Genomic DNA, 13,336 nt, shown 5'->3' with positions numbered 1-13,336 from the left:
AGTGAGAAGTTAGGAGGCTGATCATTCCCTTCATTGTCATGGATGGTAAATCTTCCATGACAGCAGATGCTTTTTGAGAGTTGCTTTGGTAAAAGATTTCATTGATTTACAATTTGATCATCATGTATACAAATGCAGCTTTGGACAACATATGTATAGTATATCCATACTAAAAGCTTTTTCATACAAGGACATACCAGAGCTTTCAACATATTGAAAAATCACAGAAATCTTCCACTTTAGTGGAAGAGATATCCAATAAGTAATTGGAATGCTAAGTCCAGAGCTTATGAGCAAGATTGTGGGTGGACATACAAACTTGGGAGTGATTCTATTAAAGATATAGAACTGAATAAGAAGACAAAGGGAGAGGTCACAAAGAGAAGTAAAGAAGTCAAGAGAAGAGCTTTGGGGAATGCATAAATGTACAGGTTGGTATGAAGAGGAGATGAAGTTGTTGAAAAAAGCAGAGAAAGCTACTTAAAAGTATCAAGAAAATCAGGTCATTATGGAAACCAAAGAAGAAATTAATATTAATAAGTCAACAATGTCAAAAGTTTCTAAAATATGAAGAATGAGGACAGTCAAAAGGTCATCAAAGTGGGTAAAGATGAATTTAAATGAATTAAATGTGGCACTTTGGTATCCACAAGGCAGATGTTTCAGAGTACAGTGTCTAGAAAAAAATAAAAGAGTTAGAATTTGACCAAGGAGATAAAGGCATATACTGTGGCAGGAGCCCACCTTTCTGTTGAAGTTCCCCCACCCCCCCTGATTTTATGCTACTCATGACTCCCTTATATCCAATTCACTTGCGTATCATGGTATCACTCCACTGATGTCTTGGACCTCTTTGAGAATGAAGGAAAAACAAAAGCAACAACAACCACAACTTCTTATCTAGCCTCATTGCCTCAGACAAACAGATCCATTAATTACCTTAGCTTAAAAAGGTCAAGATCTTCCACTGCTTCCAGGATCATGGCCATTTGTCTTGATCTATGATTGGCCTCTGGAACCAGGAGGAAAGCGAAGCTGGTGACTTTGAACAGTCCTCCCTCATGTAAGTCCAATTCTTTTACATATCATATCACCTTTCCAATGTCATGGTCTTCCTTGAGAACAAAGACAAAACCATTCTTGTAATAGGGCAAATGTTGGGAAGTGGGGAATATGGAAAAGTTATTGGAAGGATTTAGGATCAGAGAGCTCGAACTGGAAGTGACCCCAGAGGTCATATAATCCAACCTCCTCACTTTATAGATAAAGAAAGTAAGATTAAATAAATTTATATGCTTTGGGCAATTTTATTTTGAAATCCATAAATCACAGAAGTCTCTCCCAGATGATATGCATATTTTCTTTTTTTGTTGCAGGGATTCATTGTAAGCCTTTGATGACACCAGAATTGGGAATTATGAACTGTACTCACCCCCTGGGATATTTCAACTTCGGATCCAAGTGTACATTCCAGTGCCCAGAGGGAATGTTCTTAATAGGTGCTGCAGAAACTACATGTGAAACATCTGGAAACTGGTCAGCTCCAAAGCCAGTATGTGAAGGTAAGTCCCTTTGCTTAGATGGAAATAGTGACTACCTTTGGGGAGATATAGATAAGTAGACAGCAAGAAACTTTGTATTGATCACAATCTAGTTGGTCAACCCTGTCTGACCTTTCACCTTTAGCATCTGAAGGCCTTACTTTACAAGGCAGGCTTTTTTTTTTTTAGATGCAGTCTATATCCAACTGAATTGCATGCTATGCTTGTCTTTGGCCTAGATATTTTATGACTATCTCTGTACTTCTTTTGGGTTTGGAATGAATTTTGCCTCTTGAAATTCATCATTTCCTTCCATGTGAAGCCAGCCCATGCACTATTTACAATAGGAATTTTTTTTTCTTTTCTGATTTCTTGAGCTGTTGTTTCTCCTCAAGTAAGTCAATCTATATTTACCTGTTCACATATTGTAACTTCTTAGAAGAAAGTAAGTTCCTAAACAGAAGAGACTGTCCCATTTTTATATTTGTATCATTAGTGCTTAGTAGGTACTTAATATTTGGGGAGATAAGTTTGGATTATTTGATTATATAGTAATAACTTCATCTTCCTTTGTTTGTTGGCATTTCCAGATATTCCTCTTGACCATTTGTTGAACCCTGTCTTTTTCCTCTCCTCAGGATTTTTGAAACTTTGTAATTTCTTTGGAATTCTTTGATTAAAAAAATCACCATTTTATACCTTGCCATCAGGAATCTTTTCTCCATGGTATATCAAAAAAATCTATCATATTTTCCCTCTCTTATCATGTTTGTGATGTTATCATTTTCTCCTTCCCCTCTTCCTCATTCTCTTCTTCTTCCTTCTTTCTTTTTTCTTTTTTATTTCTTCCTTCTTCCTTCTTTCTTCTTTCTTCTTTCTTCTTCCTTCTTCCTTCTTCTTTTTCTTTTTTCTTTCTTCCTTCTTCCTTCTTTTTTCTTTCTTCTTTCTTCTTTCTTCTTCTTTTTTCTTTTTTCCTTCTTCTTCCTTCTTTTACTTTTTTCTTCCTTCTTCCTTCTCCTTTATTCTTTTTCTTTCTTCCTTCTTATTTCTTCTTCCTTCTTCTTGTTCTTGTTCTTGTTCTTCTTCTTTCTTCTTCATTATTACAGGGATCCCTTGTGACCCTTTGATGATCCCAGAACTAGGAATTATGAACTGCACTCAGCACCTGGGATATTTCAATTTCAGATCCAAGTATACATTCCAATGCTTAAAGAAAAAAAATATGGAAAGGAATTTTTATAGAGTATTAAATTATGCAATAAATATTTAACAATGGAATTAATATATCATAATCAACTAACAGAGTCAATGGATTAATCCTTTCCATAAACTTTTCCCTCTGAGCTCACACTGACAGTGTCTGTTCTCTCTCTCTCTCTCTCTCTCTCTCTCTCTCTCTCTCTCTCTCTCTCTGTTTCAGCCCCCCCCAACTCCCCCAGCTTAACAACTCACTATAACAGGAGGTATTGGTATGGTCTGTTTCAATGTATTTTAAAACATTGCTAAAGCATAAAAGTTTTTCCTTTATGACAATAAGATCTATTACGTGCAGAGGAGATTTGAACAGTAATTATCCTGACTTGTAACCTAGGTGGAATGATTAGTCATCTCTCCACTTGCTGCTTATTTTTCTTATTTATACCAGATTCTAAGTCAATAAAACGATCTATTTATTGATAGTTCCTTATTTGCTAATAGAATTATATAATCCCTGATTAATCTATTGACTGTTAGTTGATTATGATTATTAATTCATTATTAAATATGTATCATATAATTTAATACTTTATAAGAAATTTCCTTTCATAAACTTTAAAAAATGTGCTTTTTTGTTTGTTTCTTTTTTTGTGAGACAATAGGGTTAAATAGCTTGCCCAAGGTCACATGGCTAGCAAGTGTTAAGTGTCTGAGGTCAGATTTGGTTTTCAGTGCTGGTACTCTATCCACTGTACAACCTAGCTGCCCCTTTCATAAACTTTTACTCATCTTCCCTTCTCTTCCCTTCTCTTCTTCTCTGCCCATCTTGTTCCTACTCCTTATCTTTGCCTGTCCCTATATCTGCTTCTCTCCTCTCTCTCTCTCTCTCTCTCTCTCTCTCTCTCTCTCTCTCTCTCTCTCTCTCTCTCTCTTTCTCTCTCCAATGAAATTCAATGATTCTCTTGTACTGTGTTTCAGCTTTGCCTAGCTTGACCAGTATCTGACTAAATTATTTCTACTACCTCAGGTGCTTTTGGATTCTCACAGCAGTTTCTGACTAATGGCAAATCTCTATTTAGCCACACTTATCCTTGGAAGGCATAACATATACTGAACATTTCCCTTCAAAAGTCTGTGTCAGCAAATACAAATAGAATAAAATAGTAAAATTTAAGTTGTAGGAATGGCATAGCAACTACTAGATGCCCAGAAGCATTGTATTTCCATGAATACATCTTGAATTTCCCTGGCTACATGCCTTTGTTAATGCAATATAATGATCCTATCCTTCTTTCCATGTTTTTACCCCCATTTTCTACTTATGGATCATATTCTTCCATCATAGCTAAGTTCAAAATGCCTCTTCTTCCATGAAACCTTTCCCAATCAAACCAGCTGAAGGATTCTTAGCAATTTTTTGTCATGGATCCCTTTGGTAGATTGGTTAAGATAACTAAGATAGACAGATAAATAATTAGATGGGTAGTAGATAGGTAGATAATGAGAAAGACGGAAAGATAGAGAGACAGATAGATGATAGATAGATGGATGGATGATGATAGATAGATCACAGATGGATGGATGGATGGATAGATAAATAAATAAATAAATAGATAGATAGATGGATGGATAGATGGATGGATAGATTGGTATATGACTAAATGGATGGATGGATGATGATGGATGAGTGGATGGATGGATAGTTGGATTGATGAATAGATGAATGGATGGATGGATGGATGAATGGATAGATAGATCATAGATGACAGCTAGATAGAGAATTTATTAAATATTTAATATAAGAACTTTTGCTAAGAACTTGGAATACAAATTCAAGCAAAAAGAAAGATAGTCTCTTTCTGCAAGGAACTTACTCTGATCCCCCAATATTTTGCACTTCAAAGGAAGTGCAAAATTTCAGTGAAAATAAATATGCAGTTTTTCCATTCAAGTTTATAGACCCTTCCTGAAATCCAAGAATTTGTGTCTCAACTGGGAATGAACTCTGAGAGTTCAGTGTAATACTGATTCCACTTGCCCTTCTTGCCTTGACTTATGGCAATTTCATCTTCCCTACTAGGCTATAAACAACTTGAGGGTAGGAACAACTTCTCAAAAATATCTGTATCCTCCAGAATATATAACAGTAGGTGCTCAGATAAGTATTATTTATTGATTGAATAGGGAATGGAAAGAACACTAGGCACATATATGAATTAGAAGAAAAGTGTGAAATAAGGCTGGAAAAGGAGGTTGTGAGTCAATATTGCTAAGTAATATTGGAAGAAAACTGAGAAAGATGACTAAGGGGAGATGTCAGTGCAGATCCTCCTTATCACCTAAAGGAAGTTCTCAGATGCACTTGAATGACTTGATCTAGAGCACCTTGAAGTGTCTGCTCATTCTAAAGAGGGCCAGAGGTTGCCCTGATGTGTGTGGGGGTATTGGAGACACACTTCAACTTTTCTTCTCTTAGCTCTACAGGCTAAGCCTCAACTCTCTGCTACCTTGTCACTCCCTTCTTGTCATGACTTTCAGTTCCTGGCCCCTCTTTATTACTGAATGACTAAAGCAAGTATTTGAATATTAAATCATTTATTACAAAGTACTTATAGAAATAAATGGCTAGAGATTTTGCATTTTACTCTGGAAAATTCTTAACTCTTCCCCTAACAGTTTCTAAAGGATCTTTTCTTCCCTTTAAGTAACAAGAGTTAGTAGTGAGTAGAGCAGGTGACCATTCACTGTATTCAGGAAAATTTAGAGAATCTGTTCATTTTAACAATATCTAACGTTTGTAGAGTTCTTTAAATTTTGCAAAATACTTTACATATATTATCTCATTTGATCTTTCCAATGATTATGAAAAGTACTGTTATAATATACACTTTACATATGAGGAAACTGAGTAATTGAGACATTTAGTGACTTGCCCAGGGTCACAGAGCTAATAAGTATCTGAGGCAGGAAGTTAACTCAAAAAGTCCTTTTGACTTTGTCTACTTGCCAGTGCAATTTCCTATGGAAGTTTGAATAGATGGGACTGAAAAGCTAAAAATGAGGTTAATGAAATATCTCTTGATGGTTTGCCTATCTTCTTTTAGCCACACCTTAATTCTTTCACATCTTGATCCCATAGACATAGTAACTTTTACATGGTTTTATTATAATAACAGAATCTCTCATTTCTTTGGACACTCTCTTTTTTAAATGACTTATTTTCACATTATTACAATAATCTTGTTTCAAAAATAAACATAAACCCCTCTTCCCCCAAAAAGATAGAGAAATCTCAAGAGAAACAAAGTGAGAGAAAAAAAGGTGTACTTCAGTCTATGTTCAGATATCATTGTCTCTGTCTCTGGGATGGGTTAATATTCTTTATCATAAACCATCAGAGAAATTGCTTCAATATTTTCCCACAGTTGTTATTGTTAACTGTTGTCCCCCTTATTCTATTCCTCTATTTATTCTATTCTCTCTCTCTCCTTTCACCCTGTCCCTTCTCAGAAATCTATTGTATCTGACTACCCTCTCCTACATTCTTCCCTCTCTTCTGTCACCTAATCTCCCCTCCTCCCCTCCCCCTGTCTCCTTTCTCCTATCCCCTTCCTCTCATTTTTTCCTCTAGGGTAAGATAGATTTCTATACTCTTTTGAGTGTGTATGTTATTTCATCCCTGAGACATTTCTGATGAGAATGAAGGCTCAATCATTCCCTCTTACCTTCCACCCCCTTCCACCCCATTTCTTGACTCTTTTATGTGAAATATCTTAGCCCATTCTACCTCTCCTTTTCTTTTATCACCCATTGACGCCATCTTTATGCTTTATTATAACATTATATTCAGATCCTCTTGTGACTTGTCTATATAAGCTCCTTTTAACAGCTCTAATAAATGAGATTCATATGAGCATTAATAGTATCATCTTCCTAAGCAGGAATATGCACAGTTCATCATCATTAAGTCCCTCATAATTTACCCTTCTTTTCCACTCTCTTTATGCTTCATCTGAGTCCTATACTTGGAGATCAAACTTTCTGTTCAGCTCTGGTCATTTCAACAGGAAAGTTTGAAAATCCCCTATTTCACTGAATGTTCATCGTTTCCTCTGAAAGAGAATGCTCACTTTTGCTGGGGAGTTGATTCTTAGTTGTAATCCAAGCTCTTTTGCTTTCTGTAATATCATATTCCAAGTCCTACGTACCCTTAATGTAGATGCTGCCAGATCTTGTGTAACCCTGACTGCAGCACCTCAGTATTTCAATTGTTTCTTTCCAGCTGCTTGTAGTATTTTCTCTGACTTGGGAGTTTGGGAATTTGGCTATAACATTCCTGGGAGGTTTTTTTGGTGGGGGGGGAGGAATCTCTTTCAGAGATAATCAGTGGATCCTTCCAATTTCTATTTTACCCTCTGCTGTTGGGATCTCAGGGTAATTTTGTTGAATTATTTCTTGAAAAATGAAGTCTAGGCTCTTTTCCTGGTCATGACTTTCAGGTAGCCCAATAATTTTTAAATTATCTTTTCTGGATCTGTTTTTCCAGGTCAGTTGCTTTTCCAATGAGATATTTCACATTTTCTTCTGGCTTTTCATTCTTTTTTTTTGTTGTTGTTGTTGTTGTTTCTTGATTTCTTTGCAAAGTCATCAGCTTCCTTTAGCTCCATTCTACATTTGAAGGAGTTATTTTATTAAGAGAGTTTTTAATCTCCTTTTCCAACTGACCATTTCTGCTTTTTAAGGCATTCTTATTGTTTGTCTTTTGGACTTTTTCTATTTGACCGACCTAAACTGGTTTTTAACATGTTATTTTCTTCAGTATTTTTTGTCTCCTTCACCAAGCTGATGACTTGTTTTTCATGATTTTCCTGCATCATTCTCATTTCTTTCCCCAATGTTTCCTCCACCTTCCTTAATTGCTTTTCAAAGCCTTTTTGGGCTCTTCCATAGCCTGAGACCATTTCCTATTTTTTTCTTGGAGACTTTGGATCCAGAAGAGCTTTGACCTTGCTGTCTTCTGAGTATATAATTTGATCCTCCATGGGACCAAAGTAATTTTTTTGTGGACAGATTCTTCTTTCTCTAATGCTTGCTCATTTCCTCAGTCTATGACTGATTTGCTATACTTTCAATATTTTTGGGGGGGATTGAGACACCCCCACCCACCCCAGAACTTTAATTCCTTCAAGGTCCTATGAGAGGTTCTGACTGATCTCCTGGTCTGTGCTCTGTTCTGTGGAGGACCACATGCCCTCCCCTCTGCTCTGGAATTGTAAGGAGGGTCCCTGCTCCACTATGGTAGTATGGGAGTCCAGACTGTGACCTGAATCTTTGTATATGCAAAGCAGTAGAGTCCTGCCCCAGGGGTAGCAGAGAGACCTCTGTAGATTCTCTCCACCCCCTTACCATCTGAGTGCTGGGTGGCTCCAAAGGTTCCCACAGCTACCCTGAGATTTGCTTGTCTCTGTGCTCACTCTGGTGTGGCAGAGTTCTCCTGCCAACCCTCCAAGCCATCACCAGCACACTTTGGGTCAAGAGGTCTGGAAACTGCTTCTGCTGCCATGGACCCAGGAGCCCCCCAGGGGCCTAGATGTCCCACAGGCTGTTCCTGAAAGACTGAAGCTAGTTTGCTCAGGTTGTGTCCTGGGTGGGTTGTGGCTTTTTCTAACCCTGGGTCCCAGTGGAACAGACCATTTCCACAGATCTATCAAATTGTCTTGGATTGGAAAATTGTTTCACTCAGTCTTTCTGTGGGTTCTGCCTACTAAAATTTGGTTAGAGTCATAATTTTACAACTTTTGGAGCTTTGGGGGGAAAGTTTCTAGGAATGTTTGCCCCTACGCCACCATCTTGGCTCTGCCTCCTGTTTTTCACTTTTTAAGGACATTCACTTTCAATGCTCAGATCAGTGGAATTTCTGAAGCTATGTACTTTGTCCTATAGTCTTTCATGGTCTTGACTCCCAATTCTGATATGCTGCTTGTGATGATATAAGGAAGCCAAGAAGCATCCTTGAATGAAATACCAAGACAGTATCTCTCTTCCAGGAAATGAATTCCCTTGGAAAGATTAGCTTTTTATGGTTCACATGGTTCATGGTTCAAATCACCTTGATTTAGGACACATTAGATTGGCTAGTCTGACTCCTGGTCTTGTCTCTATCATGGAGTCACAAATGCCATCAAATATTTTATCTTTTCTCACTAGTTTCCTTATCTATCATATGGAGATAGAGTGGAAAAATATACACCACATATCTAATTAATTATGCTATAAAATATTAGAAGTCTACAACATGGGAACAAGGGAAGCACAATGTGATGCCAAGGAATGTAGATTTAGAGATGAAGGGATTGTAGAACTCAATGAGTAATTTGCATGTCAATATTTATATCTGATCACTGTGTCATATATCATCTGTTGTTTTCTCTTTTAGGGTTAGGAAATATACTATCACCTATCAAGGAGGGTAATTACAATCCTATATTCATCCCTCTGGGAACTGTAATCACTTCTTTCTGTGGGCTGGCATTTATCATCTGGCTGGCAAGGAGGCTAAAGAAAGGTATGAGAATGTAATCTTCTATATGAAAATCACAAAGGATTATCAAAACAGAAAGGAAGTGAAAATATCAAATTTAAATCTTCTGTATTGATCCCACAATGTAATTGATTCACATTGATTTATAATCTATATCTCTTAAAGTCACTTTATTCTGAGTTAGCTTAAAGGTACAATTAACAAAAAATACTGTTATCTACCATACCTCATCTTTAAGACCTACAAACTAATCTGGTATATTTCCACAAGAAATAATGTTCATCCTTGCCTGTGCTCGAACAATTAAGGAGGGTCTTATCTCCCTAACAAACCCTAGGTAACAGAGAGTCTGCTAGCAAGGATTGTCAGATATAGATGGGTCCTATAAAACAATTAACAGTTCTCAATGGTAAGAGAAAGGTGGTTACCAATCCACTTTTCTTAACATGATAGATCATATTGTCTCCACTCCCAAAATGTTGCTTATACTGTAACCAAAAGCATTGTGTTCCCCACTTACCCAATTTATATTCCCACAAATTATATTAAGGCTTGTGAGTCCTATCTCAGGGTTTTTGGTCTTTAAGACAGATCATTGACTAAGTTTACCTTAGTTTGCAGCTGCAACAGAAGAAAACATATTAAACCCTTAGGAAAATGAAGATAGTAGGTATAGATAATTATCTGAGAGATACACATAGCTCCAGGTTCTATAAAGATCAGTTGGTCATTGGGGCGGCTAGGTGGCACAGTGGATAAAGCACCGGCCCTGGAGTCAGGAGTACCTGAGTTCAAATCCGATCTCAGACACTTAATAATTGCCTAGCTGTGTGGCCTTGGGCAAGCCACTTAACCCCATTTGCCTTACAAAAACCTAAAAAAAATCAGTTGGTCATGGAAATAGTCAGAACTTCAAATGCTTTCTTCAATGCTTTAAATTTTTAGAACCAATCAATTGCAATTTATTTAGTGTATAGTATATAGGTTCAAACTTTGGATAAAAAATACATAATCCTAGAGCTTATTTTCCTGCATTTTTATCCTGAGATTCCATTGAGATTGAATTCAAATCAACAAATTTTAATTAAAATTTTAATTAAAATTCCCATATAGGAAATGTAAGGTATTAGGAGATAGTGCAATAAAACAAGAAATAATCCCTTCTTGAAGTTTATTAAAGGATAGAATAATTTCAAATATCACAACAATGAAAGTTATAGTATGATAAGTAGGTGTGGGGACAAAGACTGGACCTACAATTACTCTAGCATAAACATTTTTTTTGCCAAAGTGGGTCAACAAATTCTCTGCCTCTACCACTGACCTGAGACTTGTTCAGGGTCATATAGTCACTCTTGTCAAAGATGGGAATTACATATGAATTTTCCTGACTTTGAAATCAGTTGGTTTCAGGTCTACAAAACTCTCCAATTAGGGCCGAACCATATTAAAATGTAATTGGGAAATAGTTAACAAAATAAATAAAAATATAATAAAACATAAATAATAGGTTAGTATGTGGTCCAAAGTAATCCTTATGTATACCTTACTGATCCTGCTTTCTATTATAGTTTGATATCATTGTCCCACCATATTACTTTTCTAAGTATATAGGAAAAATCTAAAACAAAATGGTTTAACAAATTCTAAAAGTATTGCTTCATCATGGTGTGGTAAAGAGGACAATGGAACTAGAATTAAAAGACCTGAGTTTGACTCTCATCTCTACCATTTACTAACTTTGTGAACTTGGGCAATCAATCAATAACTAAGCATCTATGAAGGACCTACTATGTAATGGACACTCAAGATACAAAAAAAATTCAAACAGTCTCTGCCCTCAAGGAGCTTACATTCCACTGAGTGAGGAATAGAGTAAATACTCAGTTATATACAAAATAGATACAAGGTGGCTTTTTTTGAGGGGGGATGACACTAACAGCATGAAAAGCTAGGGAATATCTCATGGAGAGGATGGCTCTAGAACTGAGTCTTGAAGACTGGGGATTCAGAGAAGTGGAAGTGAGAGGGGAGTGTCTTGAGAACAGGAAAAAGAGAAAGACAATAAATGGATGTTGGTATGAGGAACAGTTAGGCAGTTATTATTGAACCATATGAAGTTCAGTAGGGTAAAAGAAGTCTGGAGAGGTAGGTTGGGATCAGGCTGTGAAGGGTTTCAAAAATCCAACAGATGAGTTTATATTTGATCCTACAGGCAATGATAAGCTACTGTAATTTATTGAGGAGGAAAGTAACATGGTTCAAACTTTCTGTGTGGTAGATGGATTGACATGGGGAGAGATCTGAGGTAAGGCTACTAAGAATGAGGCTACTGAAATAATTTAGGTGAGAGGTGATAAAGCTTGAATTAGGGGAGTGATATGTAGATGGAGATTTGGGGACAGATAGAGGTAGAAATAAATAGCTTTGGCAACTGATTGGATATATGGGATGAGTGAAAGTAAGGAGTGGAGTATGACACCATGGTTATGAACTTGGATGAATGGAAAAATAGCAACACCTTTAATACAAGTAGAGAATCTGTTGTAGGCATATGAGGTCCAGAAGCCTTCAGGACAATTCATTTGAAGAATATAGTAGGGAATTTTTTGTCCCAGTTGCGGTGAGGAGCCTAAATTTGTTGTTGGACTGGAAATTAGGAGGGAGACTGGGAGGAATCTACTAAGGTGGGAGCAATTAAACATGTAACTAAACACACGAATGTTTTTAAGGTCACCAAATGAGAGACTGGAAAGAGAAAAGAAAAGAGGAAGTAGGACAGAGCCATTAGGGTAAATCCACAGTTAAGGATAGGAGTGTTATACAGATGATGATACAATAAATGAATAATCAGATGGATAGGAGAGGAACCAAGAGGGAGCAATCTCCCAAAATCTCAGTGAAGAAACTGTACTTAGGAGAAGATTGTCAATAATGGCAAGTACTACAGAAAGTTCAACAAATAGAGGGCTGAGAAAAGGTCATGGGATTTGTCAATGAAGAGATCATTAGTATGAGTTGAGTGACAACACCAGAAATCAGAGACTGCTAGGTGGTTGAAAAGTGAGAGAGAGGAGAGGAAGTGGAAGCAATGATTGTGGAGCAGATAACTTTTTCTAGGAGTTCGAGAAAAAGAGAAGATACAGAACTGTAGCTAAAAGGTTTAGTGAATTTTTTTCTAGTTTTGGACAAGTGAATTTTGGGTATGGGAAGGAATCAGTAAATAGGAAGTCATTAAATTTTGAAGAGAGTTGATGATTGGGGGTGGGAATCTGTTGGAATGGCAACGGGGATGGGATAAAGGGTATATAATGCTAGATCTAATCTAAGAGTTTAAAAGTTCTAGGTCCACAAGTCAGCAATGTTGCATTTTGACAACACCAACTAAGCTCTTCCTTATTGCTCCAGTATATGGCAGTCTACCAAATTAATATAATCTTTGCCTTAATTTGGAGTTTATTGCAGACCTATTCATGTAGGAACATTCCTTATCATCTGATTTTTTTTATGAAAATATTTAGGTCTAAATGAGAGAGAGTTCAGTTGAGATTAGAGAGCCTAAATTTGTGAAGCACCCAATTATCAAGTTTTTATAACTTCCTTAGGGACTGCAGATCAGAAGCAAACAAGGATTCCCAGAGCTAAGGATAAGAGGGAAGGAATTGATTGATAGAAGAGGGAACAAACTTGAAATGACCCACCAGTTCATTTCAATTTTCAATGCAATTGAATAAACATTTATTAAGTACGAACTAAGTGTGATTTTCTGTGTTAAGCCCCAGGGATATAAAAAGAGGCAAAAAACAGTCCATTCCCTCAAAGAGCTTACAATCTAATAGGGGAGACTACCTTCAAACAAATATATATATATATATATATATATATATATATATATATCGAGTTATATACAGGATAAATAGAAAATAATTAACAAAATGAAGACATTGGAATAAAGAGGGGTTGGGAAAAGTTCCTCTAGTCTTGTAGATGGGACTTTAGTTGGGACTTAAGAGGAAAATCAGTAGTCAGAGTGGAGGAGGGAGAGTGTTCCAGAAAT

The 13,336-nt window shown here is 36.6% G+C and overlaps 1 protein-coding gene across 3 annotated transcripts in view; it reads left to right on the top strand.

Annotated features, from left to right (window-relative positions):
- SELL (selectin L) overlaps positions 1–13,336 on the top strand; it is a 50,188-nt gene that overhangs the window by 23,019 nt on the left and 13,833 nt on the right. For all 3 annotated transcript variants that reach the window (XM_074221969.1, XM_074221967.1, XM_074221968.1), the window contains 2 exons: positions 1,377–1,562; positions 9,175–9,303. In XM_074221969.1, the coding sequence (XP_074078070.1) occupies positions 1,377–1,562; positions 9,175–9,303 (315 nt within the window). The remainder of the gene's footprint in view (positions 1–1,376; positions 1,563–9,174; positions 9,304–13,336) is intronic.

This window comes from Macrotis lagotis, chromosome 2 (assembly GCF_037893015.1).
Source record: "Macrotis lagotis isolate mMagLag1 chromosome 2, bilby.v1.9.chrom.fasta, whole genome shotgun sequence".
NCBI lineage: Eukaryota > Metazoa > Chordata > Mammalia > Peramelemorphia > Peramelidae > Macrotis > Macrotis lagotis.
Note: the sequence above shows the minus strand (reverse complement) of the source record. Positions and strands in the feature narration are given on the sequence as shown.